Raw genomic sequence first — 17,613 nt, forward strand, 5'->3', positions numbered from 1 at the left:
CACACAGAGAATGTGCACACAGCTGTCTATAAAACTGTGAAATACTTTAATCTGACAACTATCAAACAAACAAAGGACTCATCATAAAAGGTGGCATCACACAACTTTGTGGCATACATGTCAAGTTTGAAAAGTATTGCATTGTCACAATGTTTTAGTCTGTGCTGTCTGTTCTGATATTAGCTTCAACTTCTCTGTTTAGCTCTTCAGTGGACTGTTGCCTTTAAACTCTGAATTTCAACAAATTTGTCATGTTGAGTCGTGGGAAAAGAACATGTTTAGTTTTGAGGCAGAAAGTAAAAGCCATCTGTCAGTGATATGGCAGTAACCCCGTTTTCTCCATCTTCAGTGATGGAGGTTACAGGAGGTGGAGGTCTTCATCCCTCCGTGTCCAGACATTTGTTTGCAATTAGACTGGAGAACAGCGCAGGACTGATTTGCTGAAACATATGCACTAACCCTCCCTCTTTCTCTCCTCTCCTCCCTCCCTCTCCAACACAAAAACATACACTCCCTTTTCTCCGTCATGTTTCTTCAAGCTGCACATGGTTACTGTCCAAGGTATTCTTTTCTCTCAGGCTTCAGACAGAAAGGCAGCATGCAGGAGTCAGGTACTTCTGTAAAGATTTAATGTAGACATAGCCGCTCCTCTCAGATGGACTTGGATCTTGGATTTAGCTGTGAATCAGCCAGTTAATCCTGTTTCAGCGTTCGTTTGGGGTTGGAAATTCTGGACATCTGGATCCTTGTAGCCGAGTCCTGATGCTTGTGGATGGTTGTGTTGACAGTAGTGCTGGAGGAAAAACTGACCGCTTTATAACCACTCTGGAAGGGTTTTAAATCATACACAAGGGGAAACAGTAAAAGAGGGAAAAAACTGGTCTTTTTCTCAGGATAACCAGACTGTTTTACATCCCTGTCGAGACAACTTCACTGAGGCACCATGAAAGGTAAGAGGGTGGACTCTTGTGTGGACATTCACTTTCACTAGTGTTTTCTGTTATATTCTGAGAGGGAAATGATTTGGAATCTTTAAAGTGTAGCTACACACCAAAGTGCAGACAACTCGTATTCTGAGGTTATCCTTCCGAAGGTCCAGTGAAAGTGAGGGTTTGTTGTTCTTGGAGGGGAGATGTTCTTTCCTTGACTTTGGGAGTGACATGTATTCCAACTCTGCAGGTTTCAGCATATGATAACTCACATTTAGCCTTTCATAAAGGGTCTTATGCAAACCACATTGTAGGGATTAACTGAGATGCCTTTATCTGCCAGCATTGCACGAAATACGAGATTTTGGTCTTTTTGAAAAGAAAAACGCCAAGGGACTCCTTTTGATGTAAAGAAGGGGACTTGCAGCATGTGGACAGGGCTTTGGGTGATCATATAGAGCAGTTAGGTATTTACAGGAAAGGCCTGGAAGTAGGCAGGCCATTGATCTATATTTTAATATATATTCCAGAGGGGCAGAGCAGTAGAACATGCTCTTTAACACATTCCTCCTGTGTTTGTAAAAAGGTCTGAGAATGGATCTCAGACTGTATCCGTGTGGGCAGCAGGTGTTTGGGGGGGGGGGGGGGGGGGCGTTGGGAGTGAGTGGAGAGGGCAGGGTCTGTGCAGCACCCTCAGCTCAAGACCAACCAGTACTACACTGATGCCTGGATTCATGGAGGGGAAGAGGTCAAACGGGATGTTTTTCCTCATGTTCTCTTCCTTTAGTAGAGCAATGCAAAACAGGAATCAAAGATTCTCAACTCATCTAATACAGGTAAGAGATAATTAGAGAAGTTATATGTAGGTATGTTTTATTATTTGTATTATTTATTATTTGCCTTATTCTTCTAGGTGTGTTAATCAAAAATCAATCAAACAAACGAGAAACAGGTTCTGCCCAGGTTGAGAATTTACTGAACAGCTGGACTTGAAAGTACAGTGGATGTGAAGATTACTCTCTTTCTCTTTGTCTCCCTCTGTCTCTGTCTCTCTCTCTCTCTCTCTTCCTCACACACACACACACACACACACACACATTTCAATGACAGAGTGGTTCATGCGTGACTGTAATTGCCTCAGCTCAGATCTGAGGTCTTTTGTCATTCACCACAAAGACCACAAAATAAGAATGCCTGAGATCAATTCTCTTTGCAGCTCTATAGAAGCCCTCGAAATCAACACATTCCATGCATTTTACTGCTTTGAATGGGCCCACACATTCTTCTGTAACTGCATGGGGAATGGCTGGATGTTAAACTGGGGGAGAGACACTTGTCTTTATTAGCTGTGGTCAGGCCTCAGTGGTTTGGAGAGACCTCTCCTCTCATCTCAGCTCTCACTTTGTGGTTCCAGGCATTCATGTCAAATGCTTCGTGTCTGCCTAAATCATCTCCACCAGCAACATCAACGATACAGTAAAATGTTTTTCCTGTATGTTGTTGTCATGGGAATTGGATATGCTTTTGATTGGACAGGATGTGGGAGAATGGCCCATGCGACAGTTTGGAATCCATGAATGGATAAACATGTAAAATGTTCACGGAGTTGAAATCACACAATGAAAATTGAAAATTTACAGTGAGTCTCTGAAGCTTGTGACTTAGAGCCTTCCACACATGCTGGGCCAAGAGTCAAATCCCCATCCTGATGTGAAGGCTATGGGGTAAAGAGAGGGTTAACCGCAAACATCTTACCCATCGTGAGCTTGGCACATCTAGGATCCTTACTTGGTTCACACTCAAATTAACATAGGGTGTGTGGATACTCTCTGACCTAGATGTTTGTATTCAATGAAAAGAGAACTGTTCAGATGTTGAAAATTGTTCCATAAGTCTTTCAGTAATCTGTTGTTTTTTTTTAGAGTAGCAGAGTGTGGGTGTGTTTGTCATGTTCACTATGTGATCCTGGTGCTATTGCCTGTGGCACCTGTAAAGGAAAACACTAGGATTTCCCTTGCTACAGACGATGTGAGAATGACTCTTTGACTAGAACAGAGCAGCTGAGTGTAATTTGTGGGAAAAACACCTATTACATAATATTTAGTTGGAAGCTGTGCATGTGTAGGAACTGAGCAGAACTTTTCAAATATGATGAACCCTGTTATGAGCCAGTGCTAATCTGCCAAAAACTTCGGCCTGATAGCCCTCAAACCCTCATTAAAAAGATTTGTAAATTTCCTCCTGTACCAGTAAAACTCACTCATCAACTGCCCAGTGCATTTGGATGTTGAATGCTCTGTTGTCAGATCATACTGGATTGTATGGTGTCTCACAGGGATCCAGTTACAGCCACACGTTGTTTTCAGTAGAACGTGCAACGCGGAAAAAACTCAGCTAAACTGATGTGTCCTCTGTGGTATAGAACTGAAGCAAACACATTGTTTTAGTACCATCTTGGGTTAATACTGTAAAATATCTGTAAAATATGGACAGCTAGACTTTTAAGATGGTGTTTTCTACATACATTTGGTGCAGCTCATAGTCATACATCAGATCCATTCTTGTGAACAGTTCTGCATGTTATTGTAACGGTAGCCAGCAGGTACAGTGCTGTGCAGTGAGTAAATCTCACTCCCCGACACCTTAAGAGGCATGCTGGCAACTGAGGCTCGCACCCATGAGCTTTAGCCCCCTTGCTAGTGAGCATGACTCCCATACTTGAGGTTGTTAGTTTGAACCCAGTGTGGGTCTGTGTGCGTCTGTTTACACAATGCAGGTTACATGATGACAGCACACAAGAACTCAAATAAAACGTAGTGGTTTATTTCTGACCAAATGCAGTTGACTCATTTAGGCCATGTTTATTTTACTAACAGTCATAATTTGACAGTGCTCATTTAGAACTGCTCACTGCAGGTTCAGTGAATGTTACTTATGTTGGAGGTAAACTAGCTGACCAAACTGTAATTTCCATGACTACGGGACATCCTCCACATTATGTTACTTCACCCACTTATGTAACGTGTCAACATCAACATACGCCTCTGTGTCCCTGGTTGGCAGAACACTACAGTCATGGTCTATAATGATTAAAATAATAATAATGCCCTTAGTACACACTCACCTCCAGCAGTGTATGTTTAGAATATTGCTAATGTGTATATACTTTACATACAGCTAATCAGCTAATGAGTGTATGTTTAGCATACAGCTAATGTGGTTGTAAACTCACATTTCAGCTTGTTGCTGTTTCATAGATAGTGATGCAGCTATCTCCACACTATCTTCACCTTCCTAACTCATAATGACTTCTTACTTTACCGTGGAAGTCATTAGTGTTGTTGTTCGCTGTTATAGAAAAGAGTTTTTGATTGAATAGTGAGAGCCATGAGCAGCAGTCTGAGTCTGCCTTGGTGTTCCTTTCTAAAACTTTTCCACTTTACTCAGTTCAACACATGACCTTAAAATCAACCACTACTCAAACTACCAACCCCTCAAACCCACGTTTAACACTCCACCACCCTGTTGGTTCAGGCTGAGAGATTAAAGGTGAGATTCCTGGCTGACATTTAAGGTTCTGTCTTTCGGAGGAGAGGGCAGACGTCCAGACACACAAGGCCACTCCTCTTCCTCTGTTGCTGTGTTGGTGCAGCTCAAGTGAGGGGCAAAGCTCAGAGTTAGTTCTTGGTGTTCAGAGCCACCTGTGAGGCCACGGCTGAGTGGAGAATGTAAAGCCTGAAACCTGCTACAGCTGCACACATTCCTGCTCTTCTCACCACTCTCCTTCCTCCACTGGACCAGACTTCAGCCTCTCTGCCAGTGGGCGTAAACACACCCACATCAGAGAGCAGAGAGCACAGTTAGTGGTTAGCAGATCCCCTCCTCCCTTGTATGGCACACACAAAATATATCCCTGATGGAGCAAAGTAACTGACTTTGGAAAAATACAACCTCATCAGCTGAATTTAATATTAGGGGGCAGAGAGAGAGAGAGAGAGAGAGAGAGAGAGAGTGATGTGAAGAGCATGTCTCCCTAGACTCTTCCCTCTATGATAATCAATGACCCATCTGTAGTGCCATTGCTGTAAAAGGGGAACCTTCTCTAGATGACTTTTCACTCAACCCTAACCCTAACTCTAACCCAGTGCTGTTTTACTTAACTGTAACTCTAAACCAGTGCTGTTTTACTTAACCCTAACGCTAACACAATGCTGTTTCACTTAACCCTAACTCTAAACCTAACATAACACCTTTTCATTTATCCCTGTGACTGAGCTGAGCTTAATCACAAGTCTTTCCTGGGACTATGTAATGCTAGGGCCGTAATTCTAGAGAAGGATGAGGACCTGTCGTGGACTAATTTTCATCCTTGCAGAAGGCCTTTCTGTCCAGGGTGAGGTTGAATCTATGTCTGAGAAATCGAACCATGATGGGAGAGTGCAGCAATAAAATAGCAGCAAAGTTGGTGTCAAAAACATGTGTCTTAAAAATCTTACAGTCAGCCAAGAATACCATAAATGTGCAATTTAGATATAGGAAACAATTTCAACTCAAAACAAGTCCTCATTGTAGGCCCAACACTGGCGTCGGCTAATGTCCCTCTGGTCTGTGAATCTAGGGTTAGCTGTTTTTACTGTGAATTTGTGGTGTGTTTGCATAATGTGTTTAGTATCTGACAACTGATCCTGTGTTCCTATTTTAGAGTACTATCCAGAGAAACAGATTATACTTGAAAAGAAAAGAAAAGAAAACATTCCCTTCAGCAGTTCTGCATAACTGTGATGTGTGATGTGAGGTCCATGCCAGCTATGACCTCACCTTTTCAAAAGAGCCTGAGATGAATGCTTTGTGTCTGGAAGGTTGATCTGGCAAAGGAGCTTATTGTATGTCTTGTATTTTGAGATTTATGACTTCAGTGATAACAAAAAAAGATGTGTGTGCCAGTTTGTGTGTGTGTGTGTGTGCGCGCGCATGTGCATGCACTGTATGTGTGTGTGTGTGTGTGTTTGTGTGTGTGTGTGTGTGTATGTGTGTGTATGTGTGTGCATGTGTGTGTGTGTGTTTGTGTGTGTTTGTGTGTGTGTATGACTCCTTTGGGTGGTTTATGTTTCATCCAGATAACCCTCATTTGTGAAAACACTGCACTTATTCCCTCTGTTCCTGACCTGTTTTTTCAGAGAGCTATTGTGGCTACGAGAACCAGCTCTTCAAAGGTACAGATAATATTTTTTACAACCATTCTTCAATTTCTTTGTTGATCCTTTCCAGGCCTTCATTCACCTGTATGTTTCAACTAATCCCTGAACTGAATCCATAAGGATTCCAGTAATCCTGGTGGATTAATGACACATTATGAAGGCAGAGTTTTTGTTGTGCCAAACTCATACAGTATGTACACTCTTTCTCTCTAGAAGAAGACCTCACTGGAGAGGAGGAGGAGATGCCTCCATTTAGGGGTGAGGAAAACCAAACTTTTATTTTGGTTGTTTGGTTCTTTGTTCATTTGATGGCTCATTCCTAAATCAGTATCTGAACCTCTCTCAGTTAATGTATCAGACGGGCTGCACAGGATCTCTCTCTGTACACATGTTGCTCTGTTATACCACAAAAAGTGTAGAATCAAGGACATTTTTCAAATACCTAAGTGATAAGCAAGTCTTGCCTCAAATCCAGCAGGGTCAATGTGCTGACATTTGGTTGTTTGGTGTTCTTTGTTTTTGTTTGTGAGTGAGTGCGGCATGTGTACACACCATCAGAAATCTATGACTGTACTGTGTGTGTGCAGTTGCGCACCTGCTTTCATTATGCTTGTTCATTATACTCCATGCTTAGCAGCTCCTCAGTGCATCTTAACTGTGGACATCTGCTATTACTGTTGTTCCCATGCTAGCAGTTCAGTTCATATGTCAGGTTCAGTCAAAACCACATTGAGCATATAGCAGGCATCTTTGTCTACTTTACTCTGGTGAAAACAGTGCCAGGGAGAGCTGTGTGTTTGTGTTTACAGGAAGAACACGAGGGGGGTGCATGAAATGCCAGCAGACCCATTCTCTCCAGCTGGCTGTCAAAGTCCTCTACGGCTTCTTTGCTTTCCTTATCATTGCGGTGGCGGTCTTGGCATCCCTGGGTGAGTTAATATGGCATTAAAATGCTACAGTAAAACAACCTGTTTACGATCTAAGTAGCGGTTTGAACTCTATGCCAGTTTAAGCAGGCAAATTTGTACAATCTTTTTAAACACAAACAACTGGAAATGTCTTCAGAATTTGTCTCTGAATCTGAACAGAGGAGAGATACACACTGATTCGTGTTAAATGTTTTACTGGTTAATGCTATGAAGAGTAAAACCGATAAATACTGAGAAACGAGGCAGTCTTCTACTGGAATTTGATTCATGCCCTCTTGGTGCTGCTAGGAAATTCTGACACTACCTCCAGCATTCTTGGTGAAACCTAACCTAAATAAAAAGACTTAACTTTTCCTTTAAGATCTACGAGTCAGTAAAAGGCTGCAGCTTGTTGTGAGTAGGGCTGCTGGGATGGTACCATAGGATTCTTTTTGTGTAAATATGAATAAATGACCACAGACTTCGCAATGTCTCTTACCTGACCAGTTGCACATTTGCAGATGTTACATGCATTACAGAACAATGAATTTTGGCTGAAAACAACAAAAAAATCTACTGGACCAAAGGGAAACTCCAAGGGAGTTTATTCAGAGGACTACAATCCCAGCTCTGCAGTGGCACAGATTTTCATTGGCAGAATGGAATGTTGTCTGAGTTCATGTCAGCATAAAACACAGCAACAGTGTGGCAAAACAAAACACATGCTCTGAACACTAAATTGTGAAACACAAAGATAAAATCAGCCACAAGCTGATATCATTGCGAAAAGAAAAACATGACCTTGTAACGGATGAAAAAAATCCATGTAGTGCTACACATCTGTTTAACATTGCCTGAATTCCCAAGGGGTGTTGTATGAAAAGCATTCCAAAGCATCATGAGCAATTAAGCATTTTATTGAACTCATACAATTACTTAAAAAACCACTGATACATAAGTGTGTTAACAATCACACACCTATCTGAACCTCAAAACCACGAGCTGTCAAGGAACATTTTACAATCAGTTTTGTAAAACATGGGAAAGGTTCTTTTAACACTTAAACACATGGAACAGCTGGTAAAGATAAACACAAATAGATTTCCAATTTCAGTCATAACACAAGGACAATAGCACAATTTATTAATCTCCATGAACCAGAATAAGAAATAAGTCAGCTGATGAGGAGTGGTAGAATAAGAAATAAGTCAGTCCATGAGGAGTGGTAGTTCAAATGATTCAAGAGTACCACTGTGCTTACTGGGAACATCTCCTGAAATATCACTAGACGAATTTACCATTATATAGTCTACAAATGCTTTTGATAATAATAAAAACCCCTATATGTTCACTTTAGTGTTAGTTTCACTACAGTATGTATTTTCATTTTGATCTAACTCTGCTTTGGTTTAGAGTATTGGTCACTGTTATCTATCTTTCTGGCTTGCCTTTGTTTCAAAAAGATTGATTTATGCTTTTTCTTCCCATCAGTTTTTAAGAAAGTTGATAACCTGTCTGAAGAGGAGTCATTTTATCACAAAAAGATTTCCAAAGTACAGGAGAGTATACAAGGTAAGATCTGCTGTGTTATGCAGTATGCAGACTGTTTAGCCCATTTTATTGGCTGTTCCCCCCAGAGACCAAATGTGGTTTTCTGTGACATAAGGAGAAACTACACTTACAGACCTTTCAGTTTCTTGAGCGTCATGGTCTTGCTTTTTGATGGATACTGGTTTAGGTCAGTAGATTAAAAATGTTAATTCACTGTCATGTCAAATTATAGATCTCAGCTCTACAAACAACTGTTCTGATTCCTATGATGTTGCCCATTTTCGAGAAGAAATCAGCAGACTCAAGAGAGATTTTGAGGACATGCAGAAGATGGTGCTACGCCAAGAACAGCTATTAGATCATTCCTCAAAATCTCAGCAGGGTCTAACACAGTCTAGTAATCGGATGATGCGAGATGTACAGACATACGCTATGAACATGAAGAGGATTAACCAGTCCCTCGAACAATACCAGCAGCAAGTGAATGGTTGGCAGGCTGTCATCAATGAGACCGATATGGGCATGAAGACCCTTGTCCAAGATCAGTATGATCTGAAGGCAACAGTGCAGCAAGTCAATACTACCGTTGCGCTCAGTGCCTTGTGGATTGACGCTCTCCAAAGAAAGGCGCAGGAGGAAACTCTTGTGCTGCAAAAAATCACCACTGACTGGCAGAATTACAGCAGGGCTCTAAGTGCACTCAAATCCAACTCCAGCACCACCATTCAAACCGTAAGGGGCATCCAGAGTGGTATCTCTGCCACTAACCAACGAATCAGCATGAGCTTGGAGATGGTACATGACCTTACTCTGCAAGTCATGAACCTACAAATGCAACTGGACAATGTCTCTTCCTTCATTGATGAACACGAGGAAAATATGCATGACCACCAGTACCACTCCAAGTACTATGAGAACAGGACACGGGAAAGGTTTGTGACCTTAGATGCAAGAATGGATTCCATTGAGATGGAGATTAACACCATCTCCTCAAGCATTAATGCAACCGTCAGCCATGTGCAGAGTATGTATAAGTACATCAATATCGAGAGTTCTTCATGCCAGACCAGGCTCAGCAGTCACACAGAAGACCTGCAAAACCTGAACAACACTGTCTTGCTTCTGCTGCACCTTGCTGACACCCTGAGGACACAGTACATGTTACTAAGTGTGCGTCTGGATATGGATGTTAGGAACCTCTCCATGGTAATGGAGGAAATGAAACTTGTGGACACCAGACACTCCCAGCTCATACAGAACTTCACTATTTTGAAAGGTAGCACCTTTGTATTTACTTGCAGCATGCAGTGTAAACCATAGTGTATGTGTGCAACAGGTTTGTTAAGTGTGTCCTTTGTCTTGCAGGTATACCTGGTCCACCAGGTCCAAAGGGTAACAGGGGTGAGTCAGGACCAAGAGGACCAATTGGTCTTACAGGGAGTAAAGGAGACAGGGGCCTACAAGGAAACCGTGGACCCCAAGGGCCCAAAGGCTTCATTGGACCAAAAGGAGCTCAAGGGGAGCCTGGACCTTCTGGGAGCAAAGGAAGCCTTGGACTCAAGGGTGCCAAAGGGTCTATGGGACAACCAGGATCTCGAGGTGAAAAGGGACAAAAAGGTGACATGGGAACCATTGGAAAGGATGGACTTCCTGGCCCGAGGGGACCACCGGGAATCCAAGGACCAGCAGGCCTTCCTGGGCTGCATGGACTGCCAGGACCTAGAGGAAAGCCAGGTCCTGCTGGGCCACCTGGGCCCCCTGGCACACCAGGTCCACCAGGTGAGCCTGCCACAAGGTCTTGAGGAAAAAACATACCTCCACGTGGACAAAACCTGAACCAATTATTGACATCTTACAAAGTAATGCACTGGCAACCTGAAGAAAGGCATGTGATATCTATATATGTGGGTTGAAAGTGGATCCACATTGAGCTCACCCTTGCGGACTGGGTTACTGTTGGACAGTTAGTGGAAATCATATATGTCTAAGCTGGAAACCCTCATAACTCATCAGCTCATAAACCAGAGAAACCACGCTGTGAATTCGCTTGCCGCAATGAAAAAAAAAATGCCCAGCAGTATCTAAATAGAAAGAACAATAGTATTGGTACCACTCAACCACCTACTGGCTTCAGAACATTACAAACCAGCATTTAATAATGCTGTCAGTGGCTTACACAATAGTTGTTCTGGGTTTTTGATTGAATGTTAGCCCTGAATCAAACTGCTGCAAATTTACAGATTCAGGCAAACTTAGATGGACATGATAGTGAAATTCCTTTCAAGAAAATGAGTTCAAACATTTTTTTCTAACACAGTATTGAAGAAATATTGAGGAACATGAGAAATCAAGATGTTTTGAAAGAGACTCTACAGTAAATATCTCGCACTTTGGATAAACATTTTGCCACATTGTAACATAAGATTCCATGTGATGGCACTTTAATACTTTTGATGAAGTGTAATTTGTACGCCTGGGTCCCTTGTTTTTGTTAAATTTTGAATATCAGAGCAGGTACTCTGGAAATGTCACTCAGACAAGGCTTAGAGATTATTGTGGTGCAGTTTGCTATACAAAACAAACTGAATGTATTCAGTGATTTAAACCAAATAACCAACATGAACAGCACTGTACAAAAAAGAGGCATACTTTTCAAAAATGGATTGATGGAGTTAAGTCTTGCATAGACTAGTGCATCTGAAACCAGAAAACAGTAAAACTAAAAATACTGATTATTTGTCAAAAAAGTTCTTCATTGTTGTTTTATGCTCACACACATAATGAATAGTATTCTTAATGTGCATAATGTTCTTTGCCATTTTAAGCTGGTTTGTTACTTATGTATACTTCTATTGTTATGATGCATTTTAATCATTATGCACATATTAAAGGATTTGTTACAAGACATTAAGAAATATTTTTGCAAAAATGTCAATAAAACGTCTGAAAAAATATTTTAGTATTTTCTGTTTCTATTTAGTTATTTTTGTAATTTTTTTTAGTATTTTCTGCTCATGTAAACCAAAGCCAAATCAAAATCACTAATAGATTTGTCTGAGCAGGACTGCCTAAATCTCTCAGATATTTGAATATAATCTAAACCTTCTTTGTGTTTAGATATTTTAGTCGGATTGTTGCTCAAATCCTTTGATGTTGTAAAACGGCATGGTGAACATTTACAATCAATCATGAATTTCACGCATGATTAATAAGAGAACACAAAACAGATTGGTTGCAATACAAACCAGTCTGTCATCTCTGCCCTCAAAACTGATGATGAAATGAAGAACTATCAAAGAAATCTTTCTAATCTAATTCATTTGGCCTCCAAAGAAAGTTCATTGTGAAGGTGAGGAAAGAGGTGATTTTGGAAGGCACTGTCTGATTGCAATGAAACTTGGCTGTGTTCTTGGTCATACCTAAGTGATCATGAAGTTTATTTTAGATCACAAGTGACACCTAAAAAAAATGTTTTATGCATTTCATCTTTTCACCTATTAAACATAGAAACGTGTTATCATCATTAAAACACCCAGATCCTCCTGGCAAAACACTGGCTGCAACTTATACTCTGTTTTTTCAAGACACAAAAACAACAGAGAAACGTACCCATAAACCATCTTAATTTAAACCATCTTAAACTATCTTAATTAATCTAAATTAACCACCTAATTTATGATGAAACGGGCAGTATGTGGCATGTTGTGTGTCTCTAAACAAGTTGTCAAAGCTTTTTCCTTAAAAAAACAAAAAACAAAATGAAAGACAGGATCCATATGGTTTTAACATATTGAAAAATACTTAAACCACTAATCTTGAATCATCATCCATTTACAGAGCCATGCTGACAGAGTATAACCAAATTTCAGCGCTGTATATCTCTAACATTGTTTTCATGACCAAGACAATATTTTAAAAAATGTATCGAATAATTTCATTGACCAAGGTCAGCTTTGCTAAACATGTTGTTTTTGTAATTTTTTTACTAAGTATTTGGCTAGCTTTGAACCATTTGGACTTTCAGATAACTGCTTAAATATTAACATAAGGGTCTGGTGGAATTCCCCAAATTTTGCCACTGACTCAGCATGTAGCTCTTGGTAGAAGCTACCATTTTATCTTGACCTAGGATAAAGATCCCATCCACCCAAATCCATTTGTTCTGATATATTTTAATAGACATCCATGAATTGTCTGGTCTGCTAACCCAGTAAGGTTTCAGATATCTGTACATTAATATTCTTCCTCTATGTTTACGTTTTGCTCCAGAAACGTACAGTATAGTTTGTCTACAAAATCATACAAAACACTATACATGGACATTACTTTGTAATAATGTGTGCAAAAAACATGCCATCTTTTCAGAAAGTAAAAGAAACAACATTTCATAAAAAAATGTCAAGTTTGGTAGGAATACAGAACTCATTGGCTTAAGGTAAATAAGGCACTAGAGATGAGAAACTGAGCATTAGTCTGCTAAGGCCACTGGGTTATCACGAAATGAGACCTGCAACACTACAGGTAAGGATGTCGTTGACTTTGGCTTTGTCTGTTTGTCTGTGGAACTGCCCTTGTTTGTGTGTTTTCCAGCATTCTCACTATCAACAGCTATATTTTGGTCTTTATTTATGCCTCCTCCTCGCTCTTACTCCACATTTCACTTCATTTTCCTCCTCTAATAGTTGACTTTATCCCTTTCTTGTTGTGACCTCTCTCTCTAGCAGCTTCTATGATTGATTTTATTGCATCTGGCCAGTTCCCCATTTGCAGTGTTTGTCCTTAAAAAGTAGGACATGGCTTTAGATCACAAGGTTTTCTGTTGCAAAAGTTGTATTACTGTTAGTGTGTGCTGGCTAGTGAACTTTGAGTCAAAACCTTTTGAGTCAAAGCCTTGTAATGATCAGTCTGTCAGTCTGTATAACCAGCATATACTTCATATTACAGGGTGTCTAATGAGGTGTCAAAAAGATTCATTGAAAAGCTTCCATGTCAGTTTAGTGGAGAACAATGAGAAGGTTTAGCAGAAAGCATATCAAAAGTTGCAAGATCTGAAATTTGAGAAGGTAACTTGCTGTCTTAAGTTATCCTGTAAAAAAAAGCCTGGTTTTTCAGTCACTTATGAATAGCGCATATGTTTAGCAAACTCATTCCAATATGTTACCTCCTGCAGTCTGCTGAAGCATTACCACATGTGCAACAGTAAATCAGCATTGCAGTCAGAGTGTATGGGGTAAGATTATCCTGCTGTGTCACTACATATGGCGCAGTGTAACAGAGACAGCATGATCAGGAGTCAGCCTGGAGCCAGCGCACATGGTGACAATACTGATCCTCACAGTGCTGTTTCTTCTAAAACATTCCAACAAGTACTACAGTGAAAATCAGGACCATAAGGCACAGTCATTCCGTACTTTTTTAGCAACAATGACATTGCAGTTTCTTACCCATTTGGATAGCTCTTTATAGATTGTAGATTTCTTAAACACCCTGACAGATATGGGTCCCTATGCTAATTTCCCAGAACAGTATGTGCACACTGTGGTGTGTACTCTGAAAGACCCAGGCAATGGCATCTCTGTCTAAATCTGCCTCAATGCTGCTCACTGGTGGGGCCTGCACATCAAAACTGTAAATGACTGAATTGGGACTGAGAAAGGTGTTTCAGAATATTACGACTTACTGTCAGATTCATTACTGAGTCTACAGTGCAGTGATCAGTAGACTGATCAGTGTTGAGGTGTCTAATGGTTAACTGCTCTGGTAATTAGCATTTATGTTCAATAACCCATGAAACTGTGCTATAACTAATCTCTGTAGAGTGCCAACATTCAGATGGAATTCATTGAATCCTGAGGAATGCTCTGTGTGCCAGAGCATATTTTGACCTCTTAACAATTAATTTATTTTCAAATTCAAGCTTTGCACTCTTGATTCCTCGCATAAACTTTCATTTATGTAATGAATCAACTGTATTGCACTTACATAACTAAAACTGTTTGCTTGTTTGTTAGCTGTATAACTCTATAAACTCTGTAATAAGGTTTTCCATTTCCACCCATGTTGGGCTTTCCGCTCTAACCTTTGAACCATACCCAGTGCTGGATCAATGCCGCACCATGCTGCTACAATCATTGTACGTCACTCAGACAACTGCAAACCTTCACTTGCTAATGACTTCCGGTCGATTTAGACTTGGCTTGTGAGGATGTTATGTGGCAGACACTGGCAGGAGAAACAGCATGAAGACTGTATGGGGGTTTTAATGAGCTCATGGTTGTGTCTCTTTTTTTGCCCTTGGAGTCACTGCTCGGAAAAAAAGCTCCACAAACTCCACAGCTGGCAGGCAGGCCTGCAGGTTCCAACCCCACCAGACCAGGCAGACTCCTGGCTCATGACAGCTTCCTCCCCCAGGCGGGAGCATGACGCTCCATGGAAGCCTCTCTCTGCCAAGCAAAACAAAACAACTTCACAAGCAGCTCAGAACTCATTCGAATGTGACACACAAATAGTTACATAATTCTTTACAAAAAAAAAGGTTTTACAGTTTCTGTATGTGGAGTTCCCATGATGCAATTCATCCATGTATCTTTGCTGCTATTTGTAAGTGGGGCTTGGTTATGATGGAAAATAGCAAAGCTTTAGGAATGTCACAGCTGAGTTTCATCATCCCAGTTCTGGGACCCATAACAGCTCATGTGTTAAGGGGTGTAGACAATAAAGACACTCTTTCCTCAGTCACAGAGAACTGTGGGCTCATTAAAATGTGAATTTAATACCAAAAACACAATTTCCAGGGGTTGTTTGGACATAATTAGTGTTCAAGTACAACATGACAACCAGCGTGGGGCAGAGGATAACATCCTGTTGTAGATCACAGTACTGTAATTCCTTGAGGGTTGGAAGATTAATGGAGAGTAAAGAATTCATTTTCTTTTCTTCCTGTGCATTCTGTATGCTGTTGTTCCTCAACACAAAAGACATCACACAGACTAAGGAGGAATTTTTGATGCTTCAGTTTAAAAAAAAGGGAAAGAAAGAATTAAGAGGGCGTTGCAGTTGAAAAACACAGCACTTGCCAGAATCAACTGAGCCAGATGTTAAGCTGGGCGCAGGGGCCAAATTTATTTTCCCTCCAGGTGGAATACATTTCTTGCATGTACTTTCTCATTCCTGGATTTAGTATAACATCGGCAACATCAAAGGTAAAAGTTTTTGCCCTCGCATTTGCATTTTCAAACATCTCTGCAGAAAAGCAATGGATCACAGGATTTGTGCACTGGACTGGATTTGAGCACACACATTGCTATCAGGATTCATTGTTTAAAAAGGTTTGCTGTTGGTACCACTGAGGTAATCATGTAGAGATCACTGGGGAGACAGAAGAGATCATGTGATCATTAGGGATCATGACTGGAAACAAATGAAAGAATTCTAATAAATAGAGTACTCTCTGTTCTAAAGACTCAAACTGAGGCCATCAGTCATCCTGTCTCTTGGGTGTTGTTTTAGTGGATTTATAACTTGCTCCATGCGACCAGACACATAACGTACCCATAAATGTAACAGTTCATGAATAATAGGATTCTTTAGAAATATTTATGATTCTTTATGTCTTTGGTTGTTTATTAACAGATTCAGTGATATTCTCTATTTTTGGACCATCAGACCAGAGAATCTAAGAGACATCAAGTTTACATTAGTGAGGAGCTAAGGCAGTGTGTAACAGTGCAGAAGTCCATCCCACATTTTCCATTCACGATTCAAATCCTGTGTCCAGATGTCCACAGGAACACTATCACCCATGCCCCCCTCTCTCTGTGTGGTGTTTATGAATGCTCAGGTATCTGTGGAGTTTGCTGCTGAGTTAAGTAAACTGTGCTCTTCACTAGCGACCCCCCCCCCCCCCCCCCCCCCCCAAAAAAAAAACTGGACAACACTGAAGGACTCATTGTATGGAATAATGAGCAGCTGGTTTCACAAGTAACAAAGTCGTTTGCCATGTGAGGGGGAGACATACGAGATCACAGATAATTGGACGTTCCAAATTGACAGGAAAAGGGGTTTTTTTCTCTAATACAGTAAGAAGTACTGATTTCAGACGGCAGCTGTTTAAACAGGGTAAGGTAGCAAGCCTCCTCAGGCAGCTGCAGCATTATTATTCCATATTCTGTTGCACAAATGAGCTGTCCACCTGACTCAGGAGACAGGACAGAAAACTGTGCATGGCCCAGCACAACAGTGAGGTTCTAACATAGACTACGATGGCATGCCAGGACTGATTTTATTTATGATGACAAGTGAATTTTTGTCGCTACCGAGGGGGATGGTAGAAAATGACAGTTTCTCAGCCCTCATGAGGCTAATGGCCAGAGAAATATTTCCCAGAAGCAAAGAAAACTTCAGAATCACCCATCATGCTTCCGTAGAAGTCACATCTGTGAATTTGTAGTCCCTACCAAACCAAGCTCAAAGTCAGTGTTACACAGTAGCATAATGAAGATCCATGTTGTATTTTATGCAACAATACCCCAGCAACATTCACTATATTATATTTATTCTCCTCAGTCACAGACATGCTCCTTCTTGGCCTAGTACTACATATCTTTAGCTGTCCGCCATGGCGCTGCCGGCTCCTTGCTTACTTGTCTTTCTTTTCCCTTGCAAGTCATCCAGCCCTTTCATCTGAAGAACTTCCCGTCTGAGACCAATACTACAACCAGACTAGACCTCAGGTGAGGAGGAATGCTAACACTAAAGTCTGACCATTTTATTTTTCCACAGACCGAATTTCTGAATATTCCACTGAGTCTACTGCTGTTTGTTTCAGCTGTACAGTTTGAATTACAAGGAGAGAATGTCTAACACCCTAACCAATCCTGACTTTCCAGTGTGTTTTTAGTTTGAACCGTAAAGAAATGGAATGGAATGAAAACTCTATAAAAACATTATCATTTTGTTTTGTTTCATGACAGAAAGCAGCATAATGCACTTTTTTATAAAAACCACATGGAAGTGGAAAGGTCTTGC

At 40.8% G+C, this 17,613-nt stretch overlaps 1 protein-coding gene across 1 annotated transcript; it reads left to right on the forward strand.

The window, feature by feature from the left end:
* Positions 1 to 943: 943 nt before the first annotated feature.
* Positions 944 to 10,388, forward strand: scara3 (scavenger receptor class A, member 3). The gene is made up of 7 exons (XM_030772213.1): positions 944 to 950; positions 6,107 to 6,142; positions 6,341 to 6,385; positions 6,937 to 7,056; positions 8,527 to 8,607; positions 8,819 to 9,862; positions 9,952 to 10,388. The coding sequence occupies exons 1-7, from the start codon at positions 944 to 946 to the stop codon at positions 10,386 to 10,388; spliced, it is 1,770 nt and encodes a 589-aa protein (XP_030628073.1).
* The last annotated feature ends 7,225 nt before the right edge of the window (positions 10,389 to 17,613 follow it).

This window comes from Chanos chanos, chromosome 4 (genome assembly GCF_902362185.1).
Source record: "Chanos chanos chromosome 4, fChaCha1.1, whole genome shotgun sequence".
NCBI lineage: Eukaryota > Metazoa > Chordata > Actinopteri > Gonorynchiformes > Chanidae > Chanos > Chanos chanos.

Excerpts from the sequence above, each read along its gene's own strand:
- scara3 (XM_030772213.1), top strand. Across the intron at positions 8,608-8,818 it reads AGTACAGGAGAGTATACAAG|ATCTCAGCTCTACAAACAAC; the intron begins GTAAGATCTGCT and ends GTCAAATTATAG. Across the intron at positions 9,863-9,951 it reads GAACTTCACTATTTTGAAAG|GTATACCTGGTCCACCAGGT; the intron begins GTAGCACCTTTG and ends TTTGTCTTGCAG.